The sequence below is a fragment of the Phascolarctos cinereus genome, unplaced genomic scaffold (genome assembly GCF_003287225.1).
Source record: "Phascolarctos cinereus isolate Bilbo 61053 unplaced genomic scaffold, phaCin_HiC Scaffold_9;HRSCAF=440, whole genome shotgun sequence".
Classification (NCBI taxonomy): Eukaryota; Metazoa; Chordata; class Mammalia; order Diprotodontia; family Phascolarctidae; genus Phascolarctos; species Phascolarctos cinereus.
The window spans coordinates 48955962-48977774 of NW_027556402.1; the positions used below are offsets into that span (position 1 = coordinate 48955962).

At 38.0% G+C, this 21813-nt stretch overlaps 1 protein-coding gene across 1 annotated transcript in view; it reads right to left on the reverse strand.

The window, feature by feature from the left end:
• The window catches only part of COL25A1 (collagen type XXV alpha 1 chain), a 563954-nt gene that overhangs the window by 19946 nt on the left and 522195 nt on the right, over positions 1–21813 (reverse strand). The window contains exons 30-34 of the mRNA XM_078148267.1: positions 20361–20387; positions 11303–11338; positions 9449–9502; positions 3517–3570; positions 97–150 (exon numbers count right to left, since the gene is read on the reverse strand). Of these exons, the coding sequence (XP_078004393.1) occupies positions 97–150; positions 3517–3570; positions 9449–9502; positions 11303–11338; positions 20361–20387 (225 nt within the window). The remainder of the gene's footprint in view (positions 1–96; positions 151–3516; positions 3571–9448; positions 9503–11302; positions 11339–20360; positions 20388–21813) is intronic.

The following is a 21813-nucleotide window of genomic DNA, read 5'->3' on the forward strand; positions in this document are numbered from 1 at the left end:
CTAAGCATGAGAGATAGTTACGAGGCTGGGAAAACAAGAGGGAATGGATGGAATAGGATGAAACAAAATGAAGCAATGTCCGCAGCTCAAAGTCACCTTTTCTCCTTTCTCTCCTAAATCACCCTTCTCTCCTCGAGGACCGGGAAAACCCTGTAGGAAAAAAAGAAAAACAAACAAAACCAAAAGTATCCATTGGTCTAATGTGTGACAATTATGTTGGGGAAAACATTCAGATTTATTGTTTTTCTACAGACACAGAAAGAGTTAAGGGTATCCCTTTCAAGATCAAATTAACAACAACAGCAATAATAATAGCTGACCTTACTATAGCGTTTTAAGGTTTGCAAAATTTACTTTACAAAATGGCAACTGTCGAACCATTTATGCAAATCGGATCACTTTCTTTAACTTCTCAAAATTCCCTTTAGCTCCTGTAAGATGCTTTTCAATGAATTCTAACAGCCTCCTGGCTTTTCTTCATAATCTGTCTCAACTTGTGTATTCAATTCAATGCATTCAATAGAATGTAAGCTCCTTGAAGGCAGAGACTGTTTCATTTTTGTGTATTCACAGTCCCTAGCATAGTGCCTCACATATAGTAGGTGCTTAACAAATGCTGGATGCTGGACTGGAGGTGGTTAATATATTTTATGAGATATAAACTGGGGATGGTATGCAATTTAAGTTAAGCTTGCATTAAGAAGAAGCTGAAGAATTTTTGAGATAATGTATATAAAGCTTTGTAAACCTTAAAACAACCTATGTGTCAACTATTATTGTTAATAATGTTAATTACAATTAATAATGATATTAATAATGGTGACATAAACCACATGGACAACTTTGAATCATCTCATGTGCACAGTGTTTCTATTTGTGCATTCTTTTACATAACCTAGCTCTGACTCCACCAGTAAAATCCTAAGTAAGCTTTCTCTAGTTCCAATTCAGTTTAACCCAGTCAACTCTTATTAGGCAACTGCTGTGCGCTGAGCACTAGCTTTAAATCACTGGCTCATAGATGAAAAGTTGGGAGGAACTTCAGAGGTCATAAAGTCCAACCTCCTCACATCCAGATTAGAAAACTGGGCCCACAGAGGTTCAGTGATTAGGCCAGATTCTACCGGCATTATTAAGGCTTTTAACTCCAAATCTAGCAGTTTTTCCATGATACCATTTCTATTTTGGAAAGTAATTTTAAAATGTTACTGTTTACTACCCTATGTTAACTTTCTTCCCTCTAATCGTGTCCTTGTCCTATATTCATTACACACAAACACTTGTAATACATTTCACATCACTCTCTAAATTCCTAGTATGCACAGTGAATGGTAAATAAATAAGCAATATCCATGCTGTTATAGCCACGAAGCACACCAGTAGTATCTGTTACTATTGTCATATGTTTACTGTAAGTTTTACTTACATCAAGACCAGGCTCTCCATCCTTCCCCTGCCAAAGAACCATATGAACTACATTATTGTTCCTAAGCTTAGGCTATTGTTTTCTGTACTCAGGACACATCCTACTCAGGATGGTTGTGCTAGCATGCGAGCACACAAGTATCAAAATGACTACATTGGAAGCACAGAAGCTGGGCTTTTGAACTGCCACACATTTCTTCCACTAGTCAAGTGAAAGATGATGATTCATAATTCCTACAAATGTTACACACTTTTATATTAAAGCTCCACAAGTTGATTGCATTTTTATGATGTTCAGAAATCAAATTGACTGTGAACTTTTTTCTGGTTTTGAAGCTTGGTGACAAAGTCATTATTCCAGGAGTTGATTTTACGGGGTAAAACTTCAGTCATTTTAAAGCCATGTCAAATTCTGAGTGTATGTGCTTCTTAATGCTTCTGCATATCTTTAGCATGGAATAATAATAATAGCTAACATATATAGTGCTTTAAATTCTGTAAAATGCTTGACAAATGTTACCTTATTTGATCCTCACAATAACCCTGGGAGGTGGGTGCTCTTTTTAGCCCCATTTTCACTGGAAACCAAGGCAGATATCAGTAAAGAGACTTGACCACAGTCACATAACTCATAACTTTGGGGGACAAAATTTGGATTGAGGTCTTCCTGACTCCAAGTCCTATTATCTATCCTCTGTACCTTCTAGCTGCCTCTAAATGAGTAAGATTCTAGCTCCCTCACAGTGAAGGACGGGAAACGTGTTTCATTGCTAATGTTATATCGATTTTTGTTCTAGACGTACTTCTGGTCTCTCTGTAAATGAAAAGGACGTGAAGGGAGAAAGTTTTAAAAATGCTGCTTTTTAAGCAGATTTTGTAAATAAATGCTGGCCAAAGATAAAAGAAATCACAACCTGGTTGCCCAGTGATGATCAATCCATCTTTTCTTATAGTATAGTACATACTATTAAAACAATGTGCTTCCATTGTCAAGTTTAGTGATCCATTCAATTTCAGCAAGAAATCTGCTTTGCCTCCACCAATCACTTGGTGATTTATTTAAAAATCAGAATGTGTTAAGGTCATAGTTCAAATTTTGTTTTGTTTTTTAAAATTGTTCTTGTTTTTTGAAAAATTTTAAACAATTGTTTAATTGTTTTTAATTAAAAAAGAAGGGATATATGTAGAGTAAAACAAACAAAAAACTTGATCATATTTTAGCAATATTTTGTATGTTTGTCAATAATTTTAACAAAATACTCTTGCATCAGCTATAGTTATAAAAATTTCATTGTATGCTTTATAATTTTACTTCCATGTGCCTGAGAATTTTCAGAAGAGAAATGAAAAGATATTGATGTGTTAGATTTAGCTTTCCCAAGGGACCTCTTCTTATTCTAAGGATAATTTTTTCTTCACATTTGTAGTGAGGCATTGTGGACTTAGATCTGTGGGTCAAGCAAAGTCCTCAAGGCCTGTATATTCAAGCCTCTTGGAGCTGTGAGGACTGGGGGTGCTGATGTCTAGGGCCCCACTACAAGACAGAAATGGAGAAATGAGCATTAACATGAATGATTTTGGAAAAGCCCATTTTTAAATTATATAACATATTGTATAACATGCTTAATGCTATTCAGTGTTAGCCTCTTTAAAACTAACTGGATAAAATAAACTGAATAAATAGTAAGGCTGTTAAATTCTAATTTCTTGGTAGAATATCTGTGTCTAATTTTTATGCACTAAACTTTTAATGATGGGCACCTAGTCAAATCAAATGCTACAAGTGAAGAATTAGAAATAACCTGAACCCCAGATTGCACATTAGCCTGGTTTGTTCCAGTGATAATCTTTGGTGTTTTCCATTCTCTCTCTCTCTCTCTCTCTCTCTCTCTCTCTCTCTCTCTCTCTCTCTCTCTGAGCTCAAGAAAGAATAATGGTATTGCTGAAAGAAACAGGCATAATTAGGGCTGCATTTCACATGATTATTTTACTGTTTTCCTTGAATGATTATCCTGCTGCTCAAGAAAATGACTGGGAAAATAAATGACATTTCATCAATGTATGGACTAATGAAAGTTATAGTCAACTCACAGGCAAACCATAAGGTCCCCTGGGTCCGGGCTCTCCCATGGCTCCCTTTTCACCCTAAAAGAAAAATAATAATGCAACAAAAACATTCAAACACATATACACACACTTTATTTTTGTAATAATGTGTCCTTAAATTCTCTGTTTAAAGTTTACCCATATCATTTTGTCAAAATCCCAGAGAAATGGTCTCAATCGATCATTTCAAGCAATTTGTTATTAGTAACACACAGAACATACTTTACTGAAATCATAGGTCCTATGGTAACCAAATGCCATCAATTCTGTCCAAAAGCTTATTTGTCTAAAATATTATAACTGAGTTTCATTTGTTACAGTATGTACTTTCCCCCCCCCCATTTGTTAGTTTATTATAAATGCAAGGATGAAAGGTTCTGATATCTTCTACTACAGCGCAGCCTTGAGGCCACACATGGCCTTCTAGGTCTTTGGGTGTGGCCTTTTGACTGAGTCCAAATTTTACAGAACAGATCTTTTTATTAAGGGGACTTACTCTGTGAAGTTTGGATTCCGTCAAAGGGCTGCACTTGGGGACCTAGAGGGCCACATATGGCCTCGAGGCTACAATCCAAACTTCACCGATCAAATCCCCTTAATAGAAATATTTGTTCTGTAAAATTTGGACTCAGTCAAAAGGCCATACTCAAGCACCTAGAAGAGTGTATGTGTCCTCGAGGTCGCAGGCTCCCCACCCCTGTACTAGACCCAACTGTAGTGGTGTAAATTTGCTGTTTCTCCTTCAAAGGGCATTTAAAAACTATTAATCCCCCTTGTTAGAAGTTATCTAAGGTATGGGTTTTGTCTTGCTTTGGGAAGATCTAGGCCTGTGATTCCATTAATGCAGAGGACACCTTCTGTGAGCACAGGCTAGGAACTTGTTTGTAATTTAGAAGCTTAGAGAACTGTCTAGGGTACTTAATAGTTACGTCAACAGCTATTAATAGCTAATAATACTAATAACTACTGATTATGATTATTAATTGAGAATGAAAATATTACTAGTAATTACTCATTATGACTACTACTAATAATTAGCATTTATATAGCTTTTTAAGGGCTGAAATGTACTTAATAAATATTATCTCATTTGATCTTCACAAGTAGGTGCTATGATTATCTCCTTTTAGCAGATGAGGAAACTGAAGCAGGCAGAGGTTATGTGACTTGCCCAAGGTCATACAGCTAGTATATGTCTGAGGCTGGATTTGCTCTCACATCTTCCTAATTCCAGGCCCAGCACTCTATCCATTGACCCTAAGACAAGACTTGAACTGATTTTATGCTATGGGTTTCTTTTTTTTTTTTTTGGGGGGGAAGAGGAGAGAAAATTTGTGATTTCACTGGAAACTCCTTTCTCTAGTGCAAATCAGCACTTACTGTGGGGTTGACAGTATTGGAGAATTGCCTGGGGGATGCAGTTCTTAAACTCTAGTCTTTCACTCAGACTCAGAAGCCAGCTCTCTATCCACCATAGCACACTGCTTGTGGTTAAGGTATTCTCACACAGCAAAAGCTTGGATACATCTATTTCTCTCTCTTCATCCTGCTTTTTGAAACTAGGTAATCAACCTCAGGCAATCTATGAGAAGTCTAAGAAAGAATTTAAAGATTAGTTGAGTAGAACTGTCCTGATCCAGGCAGGGGGATGGTCTCATGACAATGACATGACTATGATAATGGCTGGAGAAACAGAGGGTAGCTCTATTTCAAATACTGCTTCCTTCTGATTCTGTTTCGCTAAATTAAACCTTGTCAGTTGTGATAAGGATGTGGTATGAAGACTTTGGCTGTAACACTGACATCTAAGCAGGTGACCAGAGAGAAGATACAACCTCAATTCTGGCAAGCCACTATGTGGAAATCAATTCATGGCAGAATTTGAAGGGTTACCAAATCATGCCTCTGGAATGAAATGTAGAATGCAGATACTGGCCTTTTCCCCTCATCCTAGCATTTTAAAGTTGCTTTGAAATCTTTGGGGTCTAAGTTAGGTTCCTGATTGGGCAGCCATTTTCCTGAACAGCCTCCACCTTCCTCACCGTGATCTCCATTCTAACCCTTATAGCTGGATAAGGTTCTTCATGGCTAAAGTATAGCAATGCATCTAAGGTTATAGACTTGAAATTTAGCATGCCAGAGTTCACACATTTACATGAGGATGGCCTTAAAGCCCTTTGAGAGGGTCTACAAAGCTTTTCCCCTTGAGAGGGTCTACCCTTGCCACCATTACTATACATTTATAGACCCACTCCTTTGGAACTGTCTTCACATCTTGGGGTGCTTTTCTTTGAATATCCTAAAAAAAGGGGCCCATTTTCATCTTTAGCAGATGGATTTGACTTTTTGAGAAGCAGTCCCAAAATCTAATGAACAAAATGAGTGGTCAAGCTGAGTAACATTGACCCTATCTGGTCAAAATGAGAGGAGGCTATCACTGACTACATATCACTATGTGACCTTGGACAGATCATTTAATCTCTCAGGCCTTAGTTTTCTGAAGGTGGATATTAGAATTATAAGGTTCTAGAAGGTGTGTTTTGTTTTACTTTTGTCTTTGTAACCCCAGCACTTACCACAGTTCCTGGCAGCTGCTGGTCTAGTGGATAGAATACTGGGTCTACAGTTAGGAAGACCAACCTGGCCTCAGCCATTTACTAGCTGTGTGACCCTGGGCAAGTCTAAACCTCCATTTGTCTCACTTTTCCCCTTTGTAAAATGGGAATAAAAACAGAACCTACCTCTAGGGTTGTTGTGAGGGTCAAAGAGATAATAATTGTAAAGTGCTTAGCACAGGGCCTTGCACACAGTAGGTACCACATAAAAGATTGTTGATTGACTGGGTTTCTTGAATATTTAGTCAAATGGTTCAGAAGCCAGTTCTAAAAGAGGGGATCTATAACTGTGTGGCAATGGTAGTATCAGTTTGTTACATGGTTCCATTGAAAGAAGTCACTCATTTGTGTGCATCCACTCTGGTATACTTAAAATATGTACTCAGTGGTTAGAATGTTGTTCTTTGAACCTGGTCAGGAAACCCTGGGTTCAAATCCAGACTTGTCACTTCTTAGATGTGCAACCCAGGAAAAGTCACTTAACCTCAATTAACTCCCTGGGGCTTATCCAGGAGGAGGCAGTTCCCACATGGAAGTTCTTCTAGACATTATTTTATTGCAATATCCTTCTTTATTTACTTCTCAGAGTTAGATATTGAAGTAGGATGTTTGACTTTCAGCCCTAGGTAAGACAATCAGAGAGAAAGCAAGATGGGGTGTGTGGGGGTGGGGGGGAGGGAGAGAGAGAAGTGGAGGGAGAACAGAAACTCACAGATCTAGAGCCAGAAGGAACATTAGGGGCAATCTTGGTTAAGTCTTTCATTTTACAAGGAAGGGACAGAGAGAATAAGCATTTATTAAGTACCTACCATGTGCCAGGCATTGTGTTAAGTGCTTTACAGGTATTACTTCATTTTATTCTCATAACAACACTGTAAGGTAGGTATTATTATTATCTCCATTTTACAAATGAGGAAAATAAGGCTGGATTTGAATTCAGGTCTTCCTGACTTTAGGCCCAGTGCTTCTCCTACTGCACCATCTAGCTGCCTAGGTGCTTTTATAAGATGAGAAAGTTTTTCTTTTTTAAACTATCAATATTTTCATCAGAACTGCCCAGTATTTCCAATGTTATAGGAATCAAGTATCTGGTGGCAGGAAATAAGCCAGAGAAGTAATGTTGTTGATGAAAATCTGCCTGCTTAAAAGCCTGATTTCATTTAGGCTGGCTTTATTTCTCTGGGGCTTTCTAATGTGTTCTAATATCACTCTCTACAATCCTGTAGTTAAAAAAAAAAAACCTGGCAGCCGAGCTGGAGCAGAACCGAACCAGAGGAATGGCCACAACGCCCGCAATGTCCTCACGAGGGGATACTTCCAGAGACCTGACCCTAGGTTCTCATTGGATGCTTGAACATTCTGAATGAACACTGCAGTGCAGCTCTTGCCCTGACCCTGCTCCATTTGGCTCCAACTACGCCATCAATGGCGGTCTTGGCTCCTACAGCTGATCTCTTGAATCTTTCTGCTCCAGCAAGGAGACCTGATACCCTTGTGACATATCAGGAGCGATCGGAAGTAACAGCTGATTTGCCAAATGGTCAAATCCAGCCCCCCTTCCCCCCCAGACTCTAGCCTCAGGGCATGTCGCCAAAAGAACTTAGGAGATTTACTGATCTATTTCTAGAAATAGTCGCGGCCTTTCCTGACACCACACTGGTAAGTCCAATCCTACGGGAAACTTTGAAGTTAGCTGTGTTTAAATGTTAAAATGTTTATTTTAAACTTAGATAAACACTGCCCTTTTTACCTTTAGAATTCACAGATCAGACTGTAGATAAGAGATAACTGCACCTCTGAGGGAAAAGATATACTTTTATAAAGACCTCAATATTCACCTCTCTGGAGAAGGAATAGAAATTGCTTATTGCAATTATTAAGCACCTACTATGTACCAGGCACTGAGCTAAGTGCTTTGCAAATATTCTCACTTGATTCTCACAACAACCTAGCAAAGTAGGTATTGGTATTGTGCCCATTTTACAGATAGGGAAATTGAGACAAACAAGAGGTTAAGTGACCCGCCCCAGGTCATACTACCTGTGAGTGTCTGAAGTTAGATTTGAACTGAGGTCTTTCCAACTCTAGGCCCAGTACTCTGTCCATCGTGCCATCTAACTGCCTCAAGCCATCTTGGACCTTCCAATTAGTCAGTGAGTCTACTAGTATTTATTAAGCAGTAATAATATGCCAGGCATCCTACTAAGCACTGGGGATACAAAAAAAGGGAAGAAACAATCTCTGCTCTAAAGGAGATCATGATATAAGAGGGCTGGGGGGTGGGGAGGCCTTTCTTGATTCCCCAGCTACTAACACCTCCTCCCCAAATCACCTTATATATATTCTGCATAGGTAGGTGTGTATGTGTGTGTGTGTAAAGTTCTTTGCAAATGTCAAAGCTCGGGGCAGCTAGGTGGCTCAGTGTACTGGTCCTGGAGTCAGGAGGACTTGAGTTCAAATCCAGCCTCAGACACATAACACTTACTAGCTATGTGACCCTGGGCAAGTCACTTAACCCCAACTGCCTCACCAAAAGAAAGAAAATGTCAAAGCTCTATGTAAATGCTATCATTATCATTTATCTTTATTCGCTGGACAACCAAAGAGGTCTGTGATACAAAAAAGGAAGAGGGAGAGAGACTTTCTGGTTGGATGACTATTCACTGCTGTTGCCATAAATTTTACCATTGGACCTGTGGTTTACAATCAAAATGCATAGAGTCTCTTCCAACTAGAGGTTAGGGAAAAGTTTTGCCCTCTTTAAATTCTGAAATTGTTTCCTTATGGCTAGAGAAGGAAGAGGTATTTTGAGAGATGAAATGGAAAAAGATTCGTTTTTGTTGGTGGAGGGGATGGTCATGATGATTTGTGTTCTTTGATCTTCTTCACTACGGGGGTAGAAAGCTATGGTTTTCTCCTCTGAATGAAAACGGTAGCTTTCTATGAAAGGTTGCCTTCCAAATCCTGGAGATTTTAGCCCCAATGACTAAAGCTCTCTGGCTTAATGCCATGTGAAAACATTTTCCTTATGGTTGCACAGCTGTGTATTTAGCTATGTAAATCTCTGTATTAAGTAGTCTTTTGGGTCACCTTCTAGTATGAAGTTCTCACCTCCCCTTTTCTTCACAGAAGATAACTTGGGCCCCTCCCTATCCTATACTGACACTGAATAGCTGCATCCATCCTCCTGGGGAGGAAAAGATGAAAGCCCCTTTTTGTCCTTTGTTTTGCAACCTTGGCCACAGAACTTTCTTCATTCCACAGATCCATTTAAATAACGCAGGACCATAAGAGGAACTTACTCTTTCTCCTTTAGGACCTGCAGGTCCATGGGGTCCAATAGGGCCATCTGTACCCTAAAAAAAATGCAACAGAAATATAACTCAAAAGCTGCTAACAAGCTGTAGAGGTTTAGTAATTAAATGTTGCCTTAGGAAACCATGGAGATATTGTGATGCTCCTCATCTTTTTCTTATGTTTTATTTCTTCAGATTAACTACTTTTCAGAGGTTCATGTGAATGACATATTCCAACAAGGGTAAAAAACTCAGTTGACCATATTTATTCACATATCTTCTCTCCTCACATGTCACTCCTCTCCCATCCTCTATTTTTAAGGCAGAAATATAGGACTTCCCTGACCCCACACACATTATTTTCCTCTAGTGGGTTGCTTTGGTTGTCAGCAGCAGCTGGAGTTCCTCTGAAGGCTTGGCCAGAACAGTTGGAAGAGAGTTGAACAATTTGCTGAAAGTCAAGTGAAGTGTGATTGTTAACACAGTTTCCCTGCCCAGATCAAGCCTTCAGAGAATCTTTCGAGGAAGTGGGGTGGGTGGAGAAGAGTGAAGAGGAGGAGGAAGAGAACAGGGAGAAGGGAAGGAATTATTCCCCTGGCTCCTATCCCTAGGGTTATCCTGTTAGCAGTGGCAGGCAGCTTGGACAACTCGCTGGCAGGATTCCCTTCTCTTCTCCCATTTTAGTGGTAAAATAGCCACAAAAAGAAGTGGGAGTTATGTGAATAAATACAGCATATAGAAAGAAACACAAAGGTCTGAATGAAAAGAATGACAGCCTAAAAGAAGGCTGTTTTGTTTTGTTTTTTAAAAAAATAACAAAGGTTAGCTTTTCTATTTTTTTCCTTTTGGCTTCTAGAAATGCCGTTGGCGCTTCTGATGTAATTACTACTTCCGGTGAGACTGTTTAGATCACCAATAAAATGTAAGCTCCATAAGGTCAGGGACTATTTGATTTCTATATTTGTATCCCGACCACCTAGCACAACAGTACCTGGTTTGTAGGAGATGCTTAAGAAATACTGTTTGAAAAAAATGCTGTTTGGGCAAGTGAGTTGCAAGGTTGTTTGTTTTTTTTTTTTTAATATATAGAGTGTCAGGAAGTATTTTAGAATCATTCCTACTGATTCTCTACTTTGCAGGCTGCATACTGGTAAAACTGATAAAAAGTCAATCTGGATTTAAAAAACCAGTCTCTAGAAATCTAATCCAATACGTTTGTGAGCACTCAGTCTCAATCGGTTTTGCCTTTAGGTTCAAAAGCCACCCTCACAATACTTCAAATGCTGAAATCCAAGAAATGGAGGGAATGGTGCTATTATGAAGCCAAGACAGGAGGCGAAGCTACAATAAATGGACATATCTCATTTAAAAGAGCACATGTGCTTACATAAGGATCATCTATTGCTCAGAAAGAAGCTACCTATCTACCTACCTACTCACCTATCTATCAATTTTTTGAAAATGTACATAAATAGAGAATGAACAGTAAGTAAAAACAAAGGCTAGAATAAAATCTTCTTTAGTACCATTGAAGGAATGGTCCCATGGAATTCCATGGAATGTGAGATTGACACAACAGAGCTGAGTTTTCTTGGAGACGTGAGCCATACCTGCCCATCTATAAACAGAATTCGGACCTACGTTTTAGCCCTAGAGATAAGACTTTTGGTAGTTCTGGGTTTCATCCACAGAAAGCTTCAATTTCACTCTCCCAGTCCTCCCAGCATGTTTGCTTCCCTCTTCCATTTCAGCACCAAGAACATCATTCATCATTTTACTCAAATAAAGTGAGCTAAGAAACGTGTCACAGATCATCACGAACTTATGAGGAAGGCATGCGGAGGAAGACGAGGGACTCACCCGGGATCCTGGCTTTCCGTCTAAGCCAGATGCTCCCTGTATGGTTAGGTTGGAAGCATGGTTGGTGGGTGTAACACGGATGACAAGAACATGAAATTAGTAAGTAGAACTGATGAACAAATATAACAATTCAAACAACAGAATATGTGGCTATAGGGTTCTGAACTGACTACCACATTACTACAACTTGTTAGTTAAAGAAAACAACAACACACAACAATAAATGTCCCCCAGACCCTCACATTTTCATGACATTTCTATCCCATAAATCCTTATTTAAAAATCAGTCTAATGAGTTTTATAAAGTAGACTAAAAAGTCTACCATAATAATCCATAATAACCATAAAGTTCTACTAAATGCCATTTGGACCATAACAGATGATTTTTATAAGGGCTACAAAATTCACCAAATATTTATATCTTTATAAATTCTGAAGAGAAAAAAAAGTGGCTCAATCCCACAAGAAAAGCTTCATCCCCCCCCCCTTTTAGAGGCAATCAAAGTTATGTGATTTGCAGAGGGTCACACAGCTAGTAAGTGTCTGAGGTTGCATTTGAACTCAGGTCCTCCTGATTTCAGGGCCAGCACCATCTAGCTGCCCCAAGAAAAACTTCATTTAAAGAGTCAGTTATTACATTTCACTATTCCAAAAAGATGAAGGAGAAGAAAAATCTGTTTTTATATGTTAGAATTTTGAGGGGAATGATAAAGTGAATGACTAGATCAGGGCTTTTCAACTGTCTGTAGTTAGATTTCAAGGGGTCTGAGACATGCCTATTTGTGTCTGATAGTAGCCATCTCTAGGGTGGGGGAAGGAGGGGGAAAGAAAAAAAAGACCAAAATTTACATGATAATTTTGTTGTATATTTGAAAGGAATGGCAAGTTGTGCATTTGCGGATTTGCAGTTTCATGTACAATCACCTTTTTTATTGTACTGCTATGGAAATGCTTGTTTTATTCCACAAATTAAAAATAAAATTTTTTAAAATTTTAAAAAGAAACTAGGATAGGAAAAAAAATTACATCTTTATTTGCACTAAATTCTAACTGAAATTTAGCATTTCCTTCAATTATTTTTTTTTAAATCATTCTGAGGAGTTCATAGGCTTCACCAGCCTGCCAGAGGGGTCTCTGACAGAAAACACAAAACACAAAACTCCTGGGCTAAACTGTATTCCTCACCACTCTTCCCCCGCCTCTCCTACTTCCCATCCCTCCTTTTTTTCTGGTGGGGTTACAAAGTGTGGCTTTGGCAGGGGACTTAGATTATCCCCAGTAGATTCTATCAGACTAAAGGCTCAGGTGGGTGCACTGTGAGACCATCAAGCATTCATTTCATTTACCACTAGAGGGACTGCTTTGAACAGAGAACGTCTAACAAAGAAAATATCTAACTATGAAAATCTTCTATATCAAAATCATCCCTGAGTAAAGTACCTATCAGAGATCAAATGGTAATCAACTCAATTTCTCTATTTGTTCTTTTTAAAAATGTATGTTTTCTTTGATCCTTGATTACTGCAAGGAACATGCAGCCTGGGATCAATTGGGTAGAATTTAAACTGAGCACCTGACAGATTTCCAATGCTTACTTCAAGCATGACTATAAGCACTATTTTTGACTTGACATGGATGATAGATTTTAAAGGCTAAAATATTTATATATGTCCTTTTTACTCATATCATTGATGTGATTGAGTAAGAAAGATAAGGCACTGGCTTTATTCTTGGCTAGATTGCAGGTGAACTAACTTATATTCTCCTCTTGTGCCTTCGGATGTAGTTAGTAATGCAAAACTGAGGCAGGGGGAATCTGATTCCTACTGCAAACAGTACATATGATGCTACCTACCTACATATTTATAGCTATCTGCTCCTACAAAAAATACCAAAGGGTAATCCTACTTCTCCAACACTGATGATAAAAAAAAAATCTCTTGTTTCAATAGGCAAGTCATTTGGGCCATTGCTATAGAGCAGTAACTAGGCAAATTATTGGAGGACCAGAACTTGAAATTCAGGGTGATTGGAAACAAAAATCATTTGGGGAATTTAATTAAAAAAAAAAAGAAAATTCAAGCCAGTTGTGTACTTTTAATGTGTATGGATGCTCTTTCCTCAGAATCATCATCACGTGGGATATTGAAAAATTTGGAGAAGACTATATATAGATACATATATTTTGTCATTATTATGTATATATAGATATTTTCCAGGGACAGAGATAGTGTAAAGTAAGACTGAATAATGGAGCCTTTCTGGAAGAGATTAAAAAAATCAGTCAACTAATAATTGGCTTTTTGGTTAGTTATTATTTGGATTTTTATCTGCAATATAACTTGAAATTGGAATATTATTTAAATTTTTATCAAATGTGATTAAAACTTCAGATCTAGTTCCTTTTCATCTTGTGGTAGTTGTAGAGAGAAGGTTGGCAATGAAGGATGGGGAAGGAAGAGGAATTTAACTTTCATTGTTTGGAAAGCTTATTAAAAAATCCCCTTCTTCAAAATCTACCACCACCTTCTGGAATGGCACGTGCAAAACAAACAACATGAAACATTCAGAAGACAATAGGATTAATGCAGGGAATCACACAGCATTGTCCTCACACCATGAACAATGATCAATTGCATGCCTGCCAAGGCCAGGGAGCAACAAAGTATGGCATTGGGGGAGAAAAAGAACTTCCAGAAGTCTTTAAATCTACACTGAACTATGGGAATATTTTTGGAAGAACCACGTGAAATAATGAGTGTGTTGGCTTTAAGAGGGAAGAGGGGGGCACTTTCACTTATATATGGGGAAGGTTGGCATGTAGGCAACTGAATGAGGGGGCAAAAGTGACAAAAAATGCAGACTCTGGGGAAAACTGAATGGGACTGAGCTCTGCTCCAAAAGATGATGCTTTCAACAAGGGGGATATTGACAACATTCAAGTGCTCCTGAGTAAACCAGAGTTATTGGTTAAAATAGAAAGACAAGTCTGAGATTTGCACTAAGAATTGAATAGTTTTCTTTACTTACTGGAAGACCAAGGGGTCCTCTGTCACCCTTTTGACCTGGTTCACCCTTCAATCCTTTAAGACCATTTAACCCTGGTTCACCCTAAATGCAAAAGTAAATGCCAATTTTGGTTGCTATAATGGGTGTTTTAAAGCTGGGATAGAAGAGAACCAGTCTCAGAAATGGCTGCAAATTTCAGTCTGAAGTAACAGCAGAGGCGAGCTAGAATTATCTTTTATCAATTCAATAGTTCTTTATGGTTTCTTTTTTTTTTTTTGGCAGAGAGGGAGGATGATTATCAGTTAATTTAAATGTATGATAGAATAAAAGAAACTGGAATTGTTGACATCATCTTCATAGAAGAAAAAAACCCTCCTGACTGAATTAATTCAAGGGTGGGATTATGGCCCTCCACTTTGCTCACATCTGGAAATGAAATATTTGCATCACACAGCTGTGGCAAAACACATCGGTAAAAACCAAAGGGGAAGGTGCTGGGGGAGTTTTTGTAACAAAAGCCCATTCTGCTGGAACGACAAACTGTAATATGCAGGAGAGTCTTAAGGATGGATATTTTAAACCTTTAAGCATCTATGTTCACCCAAAGAGGACAATGCCTGATGTTCTGAAATAATACCAGTTAGGAAGCCTGAGTCCAGTGACTTCATCAAACAATGTTTACCTCAGATATACAAATGCCTTCTTATGCAGCTGAATCAGGATGGTAGAGACTAGATGCCCAGAATGCCTCTTTCCAGTTTTTGCTATCCCATATGTAAAAACATAAAGTCTTAAAAAAAATTTTTATCATTCATATATCTAATATTAGAATAAAGGGAGAATAAAATGGTAGCTCAAGATATGTCCTAAAAGTCTTAGTGCAGTTTTAATACCTTTAAAGATAGAGGTCCAATACATCTAAAATATATCTTAAAAAGTTATATATATTATTAATAGATGATTATACATCATATATAAATATATATTAGATATTAGATATATTATCTATAATGTAGCTATAAAATCTAAAAATCTAAATAGCTTTAATATTTAATGTAAATAATTTAATAATTAAAAAATAATGAATAATCGATTATTTAATTTAACATTATAGCTAAACTTTAATAACTTAAAACTATACTAAGGTTGTATAAGTCATTGGTACAATGAAAAATCACAGAATGATAGAATTGGAAGTCATCTGATCCAGCTCAGGAATTTCCTTCTGTGACATCCCCAAAAAGAGCTCATTTAGATTCTGTTTTAGGATCTTTAGTGAAGGGAAATCCATTACTTCCTGAAGAGGCTTATTCTGCTTATTTGTGGTTGTTCAGTCATTTCAGACTTGTCTGACTTTCCATGACTCCATTTGAGGTTTTCTTGGCAAGGATCCTAGAGTGGTTTAACATTTCCTTTTCCAACTTATTTTACAGATGAGGAAACTGAGGCAAACAGGGTTAAGTGACTTGCCCAGGGTCATACAGCTAGGACGTGTCTGAGGCCAGATTTGAACTCATGAAGATGACTCTTCTTGACTCCAAGGCCCAGTGCTCCATGCACTATGGTGCCACCTAGCATCCCCATTCTGTTTTGAGACTGTTCTAATAGTTGGCAAGTTTTTTCCTTGTATTGAGGGAATCTTCCGCTTTTCAGCTTCTACCCATTGCCTCTCTCTTTTCTCTGGACACTAGCTGGACAAGTCCAAGTCCTGCTCTACTGCAGGTTGAAAACAGCCCTCATTGGCTACTCCCACCCAATCTCCTCTTAAGCAACATATCACCATTTCATTCAGCTATCATTATGTGCCACATCTTCATCATCTTGGTCACTCATTCCTAGCTTTTTCATTTTCAAAGGCCTTCCTAAAAGGTGGTACCCAGAACTGACTACTATACCTCAGATAGGCTCTGAACAGGGAAGGGTACAATGGAACAATTGAATCTAACTATTCTGGGCACCATGCCTCTCAATGCAACTTAAATCCGCCTTCTTTTTTTTCGCTGTCATATTCTAGTCATATTGGACTTATAATGCATGTACATACACAATAAAAAACACAATCCATATTTTTGTGTGTGAATTCTTATCTAGTCATACTTTGTCATGATATACTTGTATAGTTCATTCCTTCAACTCAACTGTAGGATTCAACATTTATCCTTATTGGATTTAGTCTAAGATTTACCCATTTTTCAGAGATCATTTCGGATTACTTTGCCTTTTAACATGCTAGCTAGTCTTTTCCACTTTGTGTCATGGCAGATGCTTAATATCTGCTTTTTCATATTTTTATAATCACATAATTTATGTCATAATAGAATAATGAAAATAGCTAACTTTTATTTGGTGCTTACTATGTGCCATGCTGTGTGCTAAGTGTTTTACAATTATAATTTTGTTTGATCCTCACAACAACCCGGGGAGATAGATGCTATTATTATCCCCATTTTATAGATGAAGAAACTGAGGCAAATGGAGGTTATACAACTAGCCCAGTCTGAGGCTAGATTTGAACTTGGGTCTCCTGACTGTGCCACATTGAAAAATGTTTCAAATGATATTAATTGTATATGTGTTTACATTGGGAAGTGGGAGATCAGAAATTATTTAATGTTTCCATGAGATTGGAAAATGAAGATAAGGCTTTTCCCACTAACAAGTAGTCAACTACAGATAGCCCTGGCCCAAAGCCTCTGCGACTTTCATATTTAGACTTTAAATATACCTAGTACAGTCTTGAAAAGCAGGAAGGTAATATTTCAAAATTATACCCAATCATAACATCTCTCTGTATGGAAAAATTTGTAGTTACACTCCAAGAGGGGATAAGTTAGTTAAGGGATGGAGCAGTCCAAGTCATAGCATTTTAGAGATAGAAGGAACCCTAACTGATAACTTTTTGAATAATATCATTTCAGATTATAATTTTAAAAAACTTTTTATAGTTGGAGACACTGAGGGCTAGAAGTGTCATGCCCAAACCAGGTCATCTAGTTATTTGTATTTCCAAGACACCATCCAGGCTTATGAGATATTTCCCCTGGGTTCACCACATGCCCAAGAGAAAGGAAATTACCTGCTTCTGTATATTATTCACTCAGTCATTGTGCTCAAAATTTAAGAAGACTTTGATACCTTTCTCCCACCTTATGTGCATTCAGCTGTTGGGTCTGTCAGTCCTTGAACAATGCCTCATATACACTATTCCCTCTCCTTTCCATATCCACTATCCTAACCCAACCTCTAATTGCCTCTCTCCCATATAAGTACAAATAGTGAGCCACCTAGGTGGCACAGTAGTAGAGAGTTGGGCCTGGAGTCAGGATTAGACTCGAGTTAAAATTTAGCCTCAGACTGAATTAGCCATGTGACCTTGGGCAAGTCACTTAACCTCCGCTTCCTATCCTCAACTGTAAATGGGAATAATAGTAGCACTACCTCACAGGGTTATTGTAAGGATCAAAGAGACATTATTTATAAAGGGCTTGGCACAGTGCCAGGTACATAGTAGGTGCTTCATAGATGCTTATTTTCTTCCCTTATTCTCTTCTTTAATACATGTCCCTGTCTCCAGTCCTCTCTACTCCTAATCTATCCTTCAAATCCCTGTCAGATCTTCCATATGTACAAGAGATATTACTCCTCTGCTCAAAACTCTATTGGCTGCTGAATTAAGTCCAAGGCTTCTCACAAAGTGACATAACTCTCTCCAGATTTTCTTACATTTTCCCTCTCTCCTTATCTTGCATCCACCCTTTCTTATACTCTGTGCTCTCGCCAAATTTTAATATACACCAAGCCCTAAGCATGGGCTATACTGGAATGTCCTCATCAGCTTTCTTCCCTTAGCTTTCTATCCCCCTACAGAAATCCTTCTCATCTTTCAAGACCTAATTCATATGTTTCCTTGTCCACTAAGGCTTTTTAGGTTCCCTTCACCTATAAATCACCTCTCCTTCCTTGGAGTCTCCATGGCACTTTTGAAACTTTTCATATATATTTATTCTATATTAGTACAAGTTACATATATTTGCCTATCAGGCAGGTGGGGATACGGTGGATAAAGCACTGGACCTACAGTCAGGAAGACCTGAGTTCAAATCCAGCTTCAAACACTTGCTAGCTGCGTGACTGTGGGCAAGTCACTTAACCCTGTTTGCCTCAGTTTCCTCATCTGTCATATGAGCTGGAGAAGGAAATGGCAAACCATTCTAGTATCTTTGCCAAGAAAAGTTGAAATGGGGTCATGAAGAGTCAGACACAGCTGAAAAATTACTAAATAACAACAAAACGGGGATAATAATAGCATCTACCTCTCAGGACTGTTGTGAAGATCAAATGAGACAATATTTGTGAAATTGCCGGCATGGGGTAGGTGCTTCATAAATTCTTGTTTTCTTCTTTCTTATTCTATGCATATATACAAACATACATACACATATGTGTGTATTATAGCTATGTATGTTAAGGGATGTGTGTGTATATGCATGTCTTGTCTCCCCAATTAGATTGTAAGCTTATCAAGAGCAAGACATGTTTTAGCTTTTTTTTTTAATCTCCCTTGGTGTCTAGTACTGCACTTCATACACAGATAACTATTTCTTGAGTTGTTGAATATAAACATCACTCCTATTTCTCTAGCTCAGAGAGGGAAAGAGGTTTCCCAAATCTACTTTTCTCCAGTACAATCTGGATGTCCTCAAAAAATCCTTGTATCAACCTTGCCTCCAAGACTGCCTCTTTAGAGAATGGGAGCCTGCTTTCTAGGAAGCCTGTTGCTTTTTTTGAGGACATCCAGATTGTACTGAAGAAAAGTAGATTTGGGAAACCTCTTTCCCTCTCTAAACTAGAGAAATGGTAGTGATGTTTATATTCAACAACTCAAGAAATTCCCTAAAAAGGCAGTCTTGGAGGCAAGGTTGGTACAAGGACTCTTTACCATAATACAAACAATGCAGAAGTTTTGCCAACATTTCTGAGTTGGGTGGACCTCTCTCTCTCTCTCTCATGCCAGTGGTTACTCTTTTACTCCACTTTTGCCTACTTTTTTCCCCTAGATCCTGAGATATTTGTGGAATTCTTTGCCTTTGCAAGGAGTCACATCACACTTCGCAGTGTGTCTGAGTCTTCATTGGGTTTATTTTCTGCTCTCAGTATTCCACAGAGAGGTGATGTTCCCTGAGGGCCCCGGAATTAATGATCTGTACACTGCCTTTCACTGCTAAAGTTCTAACGTTTCCTCTTAACAAAGGGCAAGATGAGGTTATCTCTTCTGCAAAGCAGAAGGAGACATTACTGCTAAGCAGGGTTTCTAGGGGACTGTGTCCAGTTACACTCTCCATTCAATGAATATAAAACATACGTGTAATCTCATAAATGCCCTATAAGGTAGTTGAAATTTGAAAATGGCAGATACTAAAAATTAAATGGAAATTCAGAAGTATGGTAATATCATATTCGTAGTGTGATGGAATGAACGTTAGATTTGGAGACAGAAAATCTAGATTCAAATCCTCTCTATCATTATTTATATGGCTTTGGGCTAGTTACTTAAACTCTTGGGGCCTCAGTATCTTCATCTGTAAAAAGAAGAGGATGGACTAGGTGATCCTGAAACCCTTCTTAGTTCTAGATCGGTGGGCCTATTTAAACTTCAGGAAGCGCATATTAATAACACTCAGTGATTTTCAAAATGTAAGCTAAATTGGTTCTAAAGATAGCATGGTTACAAAGCAACACCTGGGTTAGTCTGAAACTTTCATCAGCTCGCTGTATGATGTGTTGATTTTTATTATCTCGGTATCATAAACTTGAGTTGTGCTTGGAAGAAATGCAAAAGAATAAATCCTTCTCTGGGTGATATCATTTAAATTTGCTGTGAGTCATTCTGCATCATAAGATTTAAATATCTGGATGCTTAAAGGTTTAAAGAATATCACTGGTATTTCACAAATGAATGAGACAGAGACAAACATGTTTGGGTCATGCTTCACAATGATTAACAACAAAAAAAGTTTAACAGAAAGGAGCCAGGCAGTTATTTGATTACCTTTGGCCCAGGAAGTCCATGGGGTCCCTGGAAGTAGAGAAGAAACTTCTGATTAAGAACTAGACCACTATTTGTCATTTGTAATCAAAACAACTTATTGGAAAATATATATAATATGTAATATAATACATAATCTGAAAATATATATGTAATATAGAAAATATAAAATACATGTCTAGATAATATAAAAACATAATATTTAATAAAACAAAACAGCAACAATGTGCTTGTTTAGGGATATGGTTAGAGGAAGAGAGTTGGATTAGATTTTAGATGACCTTTTGACAGCTCTGTCAAACCTTGAAATTCCATCACAATAAGATTCCCATTAAGAAAATTACTTGTCAGTGGGGTAAAATGTGTCTGGGTACAGAGAGGAATAGGGGGGATTTAAGAAAGTATTGTCTAAGAGTTATTCTTGTGCTGTTTATGGCATCAACATTGGAATGTAAACTCCTTGAGAATGGGGACTGGTTGTTAGTCTTATTTATACCCCTCCAGTGCCTAACACTGTGCCGTACACATACATCAGTATTTCAGTGAATTCAGGAGCTTATTGCTATGGATACTTTTTGGAACAATGTAGATTTGGAGCCATTCACCCCTTCTTAAGCCATTTGATTCTTGTTCATATTCTCCCACAAATCCATAATGAGTATATCCATATTGGAGAGGCCTTCCTTTTAAATGAATGAATGAATAAAGCATTTATTAAGAAATTATTACCTACAAAATACTGTGCTATGTGCTAGGGATACAAATAGAAAAGTAAGACACTCCCTGCTTTCAAGGAGCTCACATTCTCAGATGGAGACGACACATATGGAAGATTTCACCTGCAAGTCAGACGGAAAGGTCTCATTTTGTGACCATCAGGAGAGCACTTGGGTTGTCCATGAGTTGTCTCTCACTCCAACTATGTGTCTAGCCAACCTAACTCTCTAGTCATTCATTTCTTCAATATCTCTTATAACACTTTTTGGATGCAAGTAACATGTATGCCCATCATTGTCATTCCATTGTCCTCTGGATTGCCTGCAATTGTAATTTTGGGGAATTGTGGCTTTTCATGTTCTGTGATTATATAGTACTACCAAGAGAAAGCAAATGGGTGTTTGAAAAAACTCTGTGTATGTGTGTATGTGTGTGAACGTCTTGAAACCGTTGGAAATACTGCCCAACTTTCCAAATATAATCTAGCAGTTCCTTTTCTTCTTCTCTGGGCCTAGCTTCGCATCAATCTTCATTCAGTGCCTACCCAAGATATATGTATCAACGGACTAATTAAAGGTGCTATTCATTTAACTGTATGCCATAGTGCGGATAATGGACATTTCCCATTCCATTTTTTTCATAGACTATTAGCATGTTCTCTTTTGATTGGTCATGTTTCACACTGGAGAGGCCCTATGATATTCTGAGCTAACAAAAACATACGGAAGACTTTGCCATC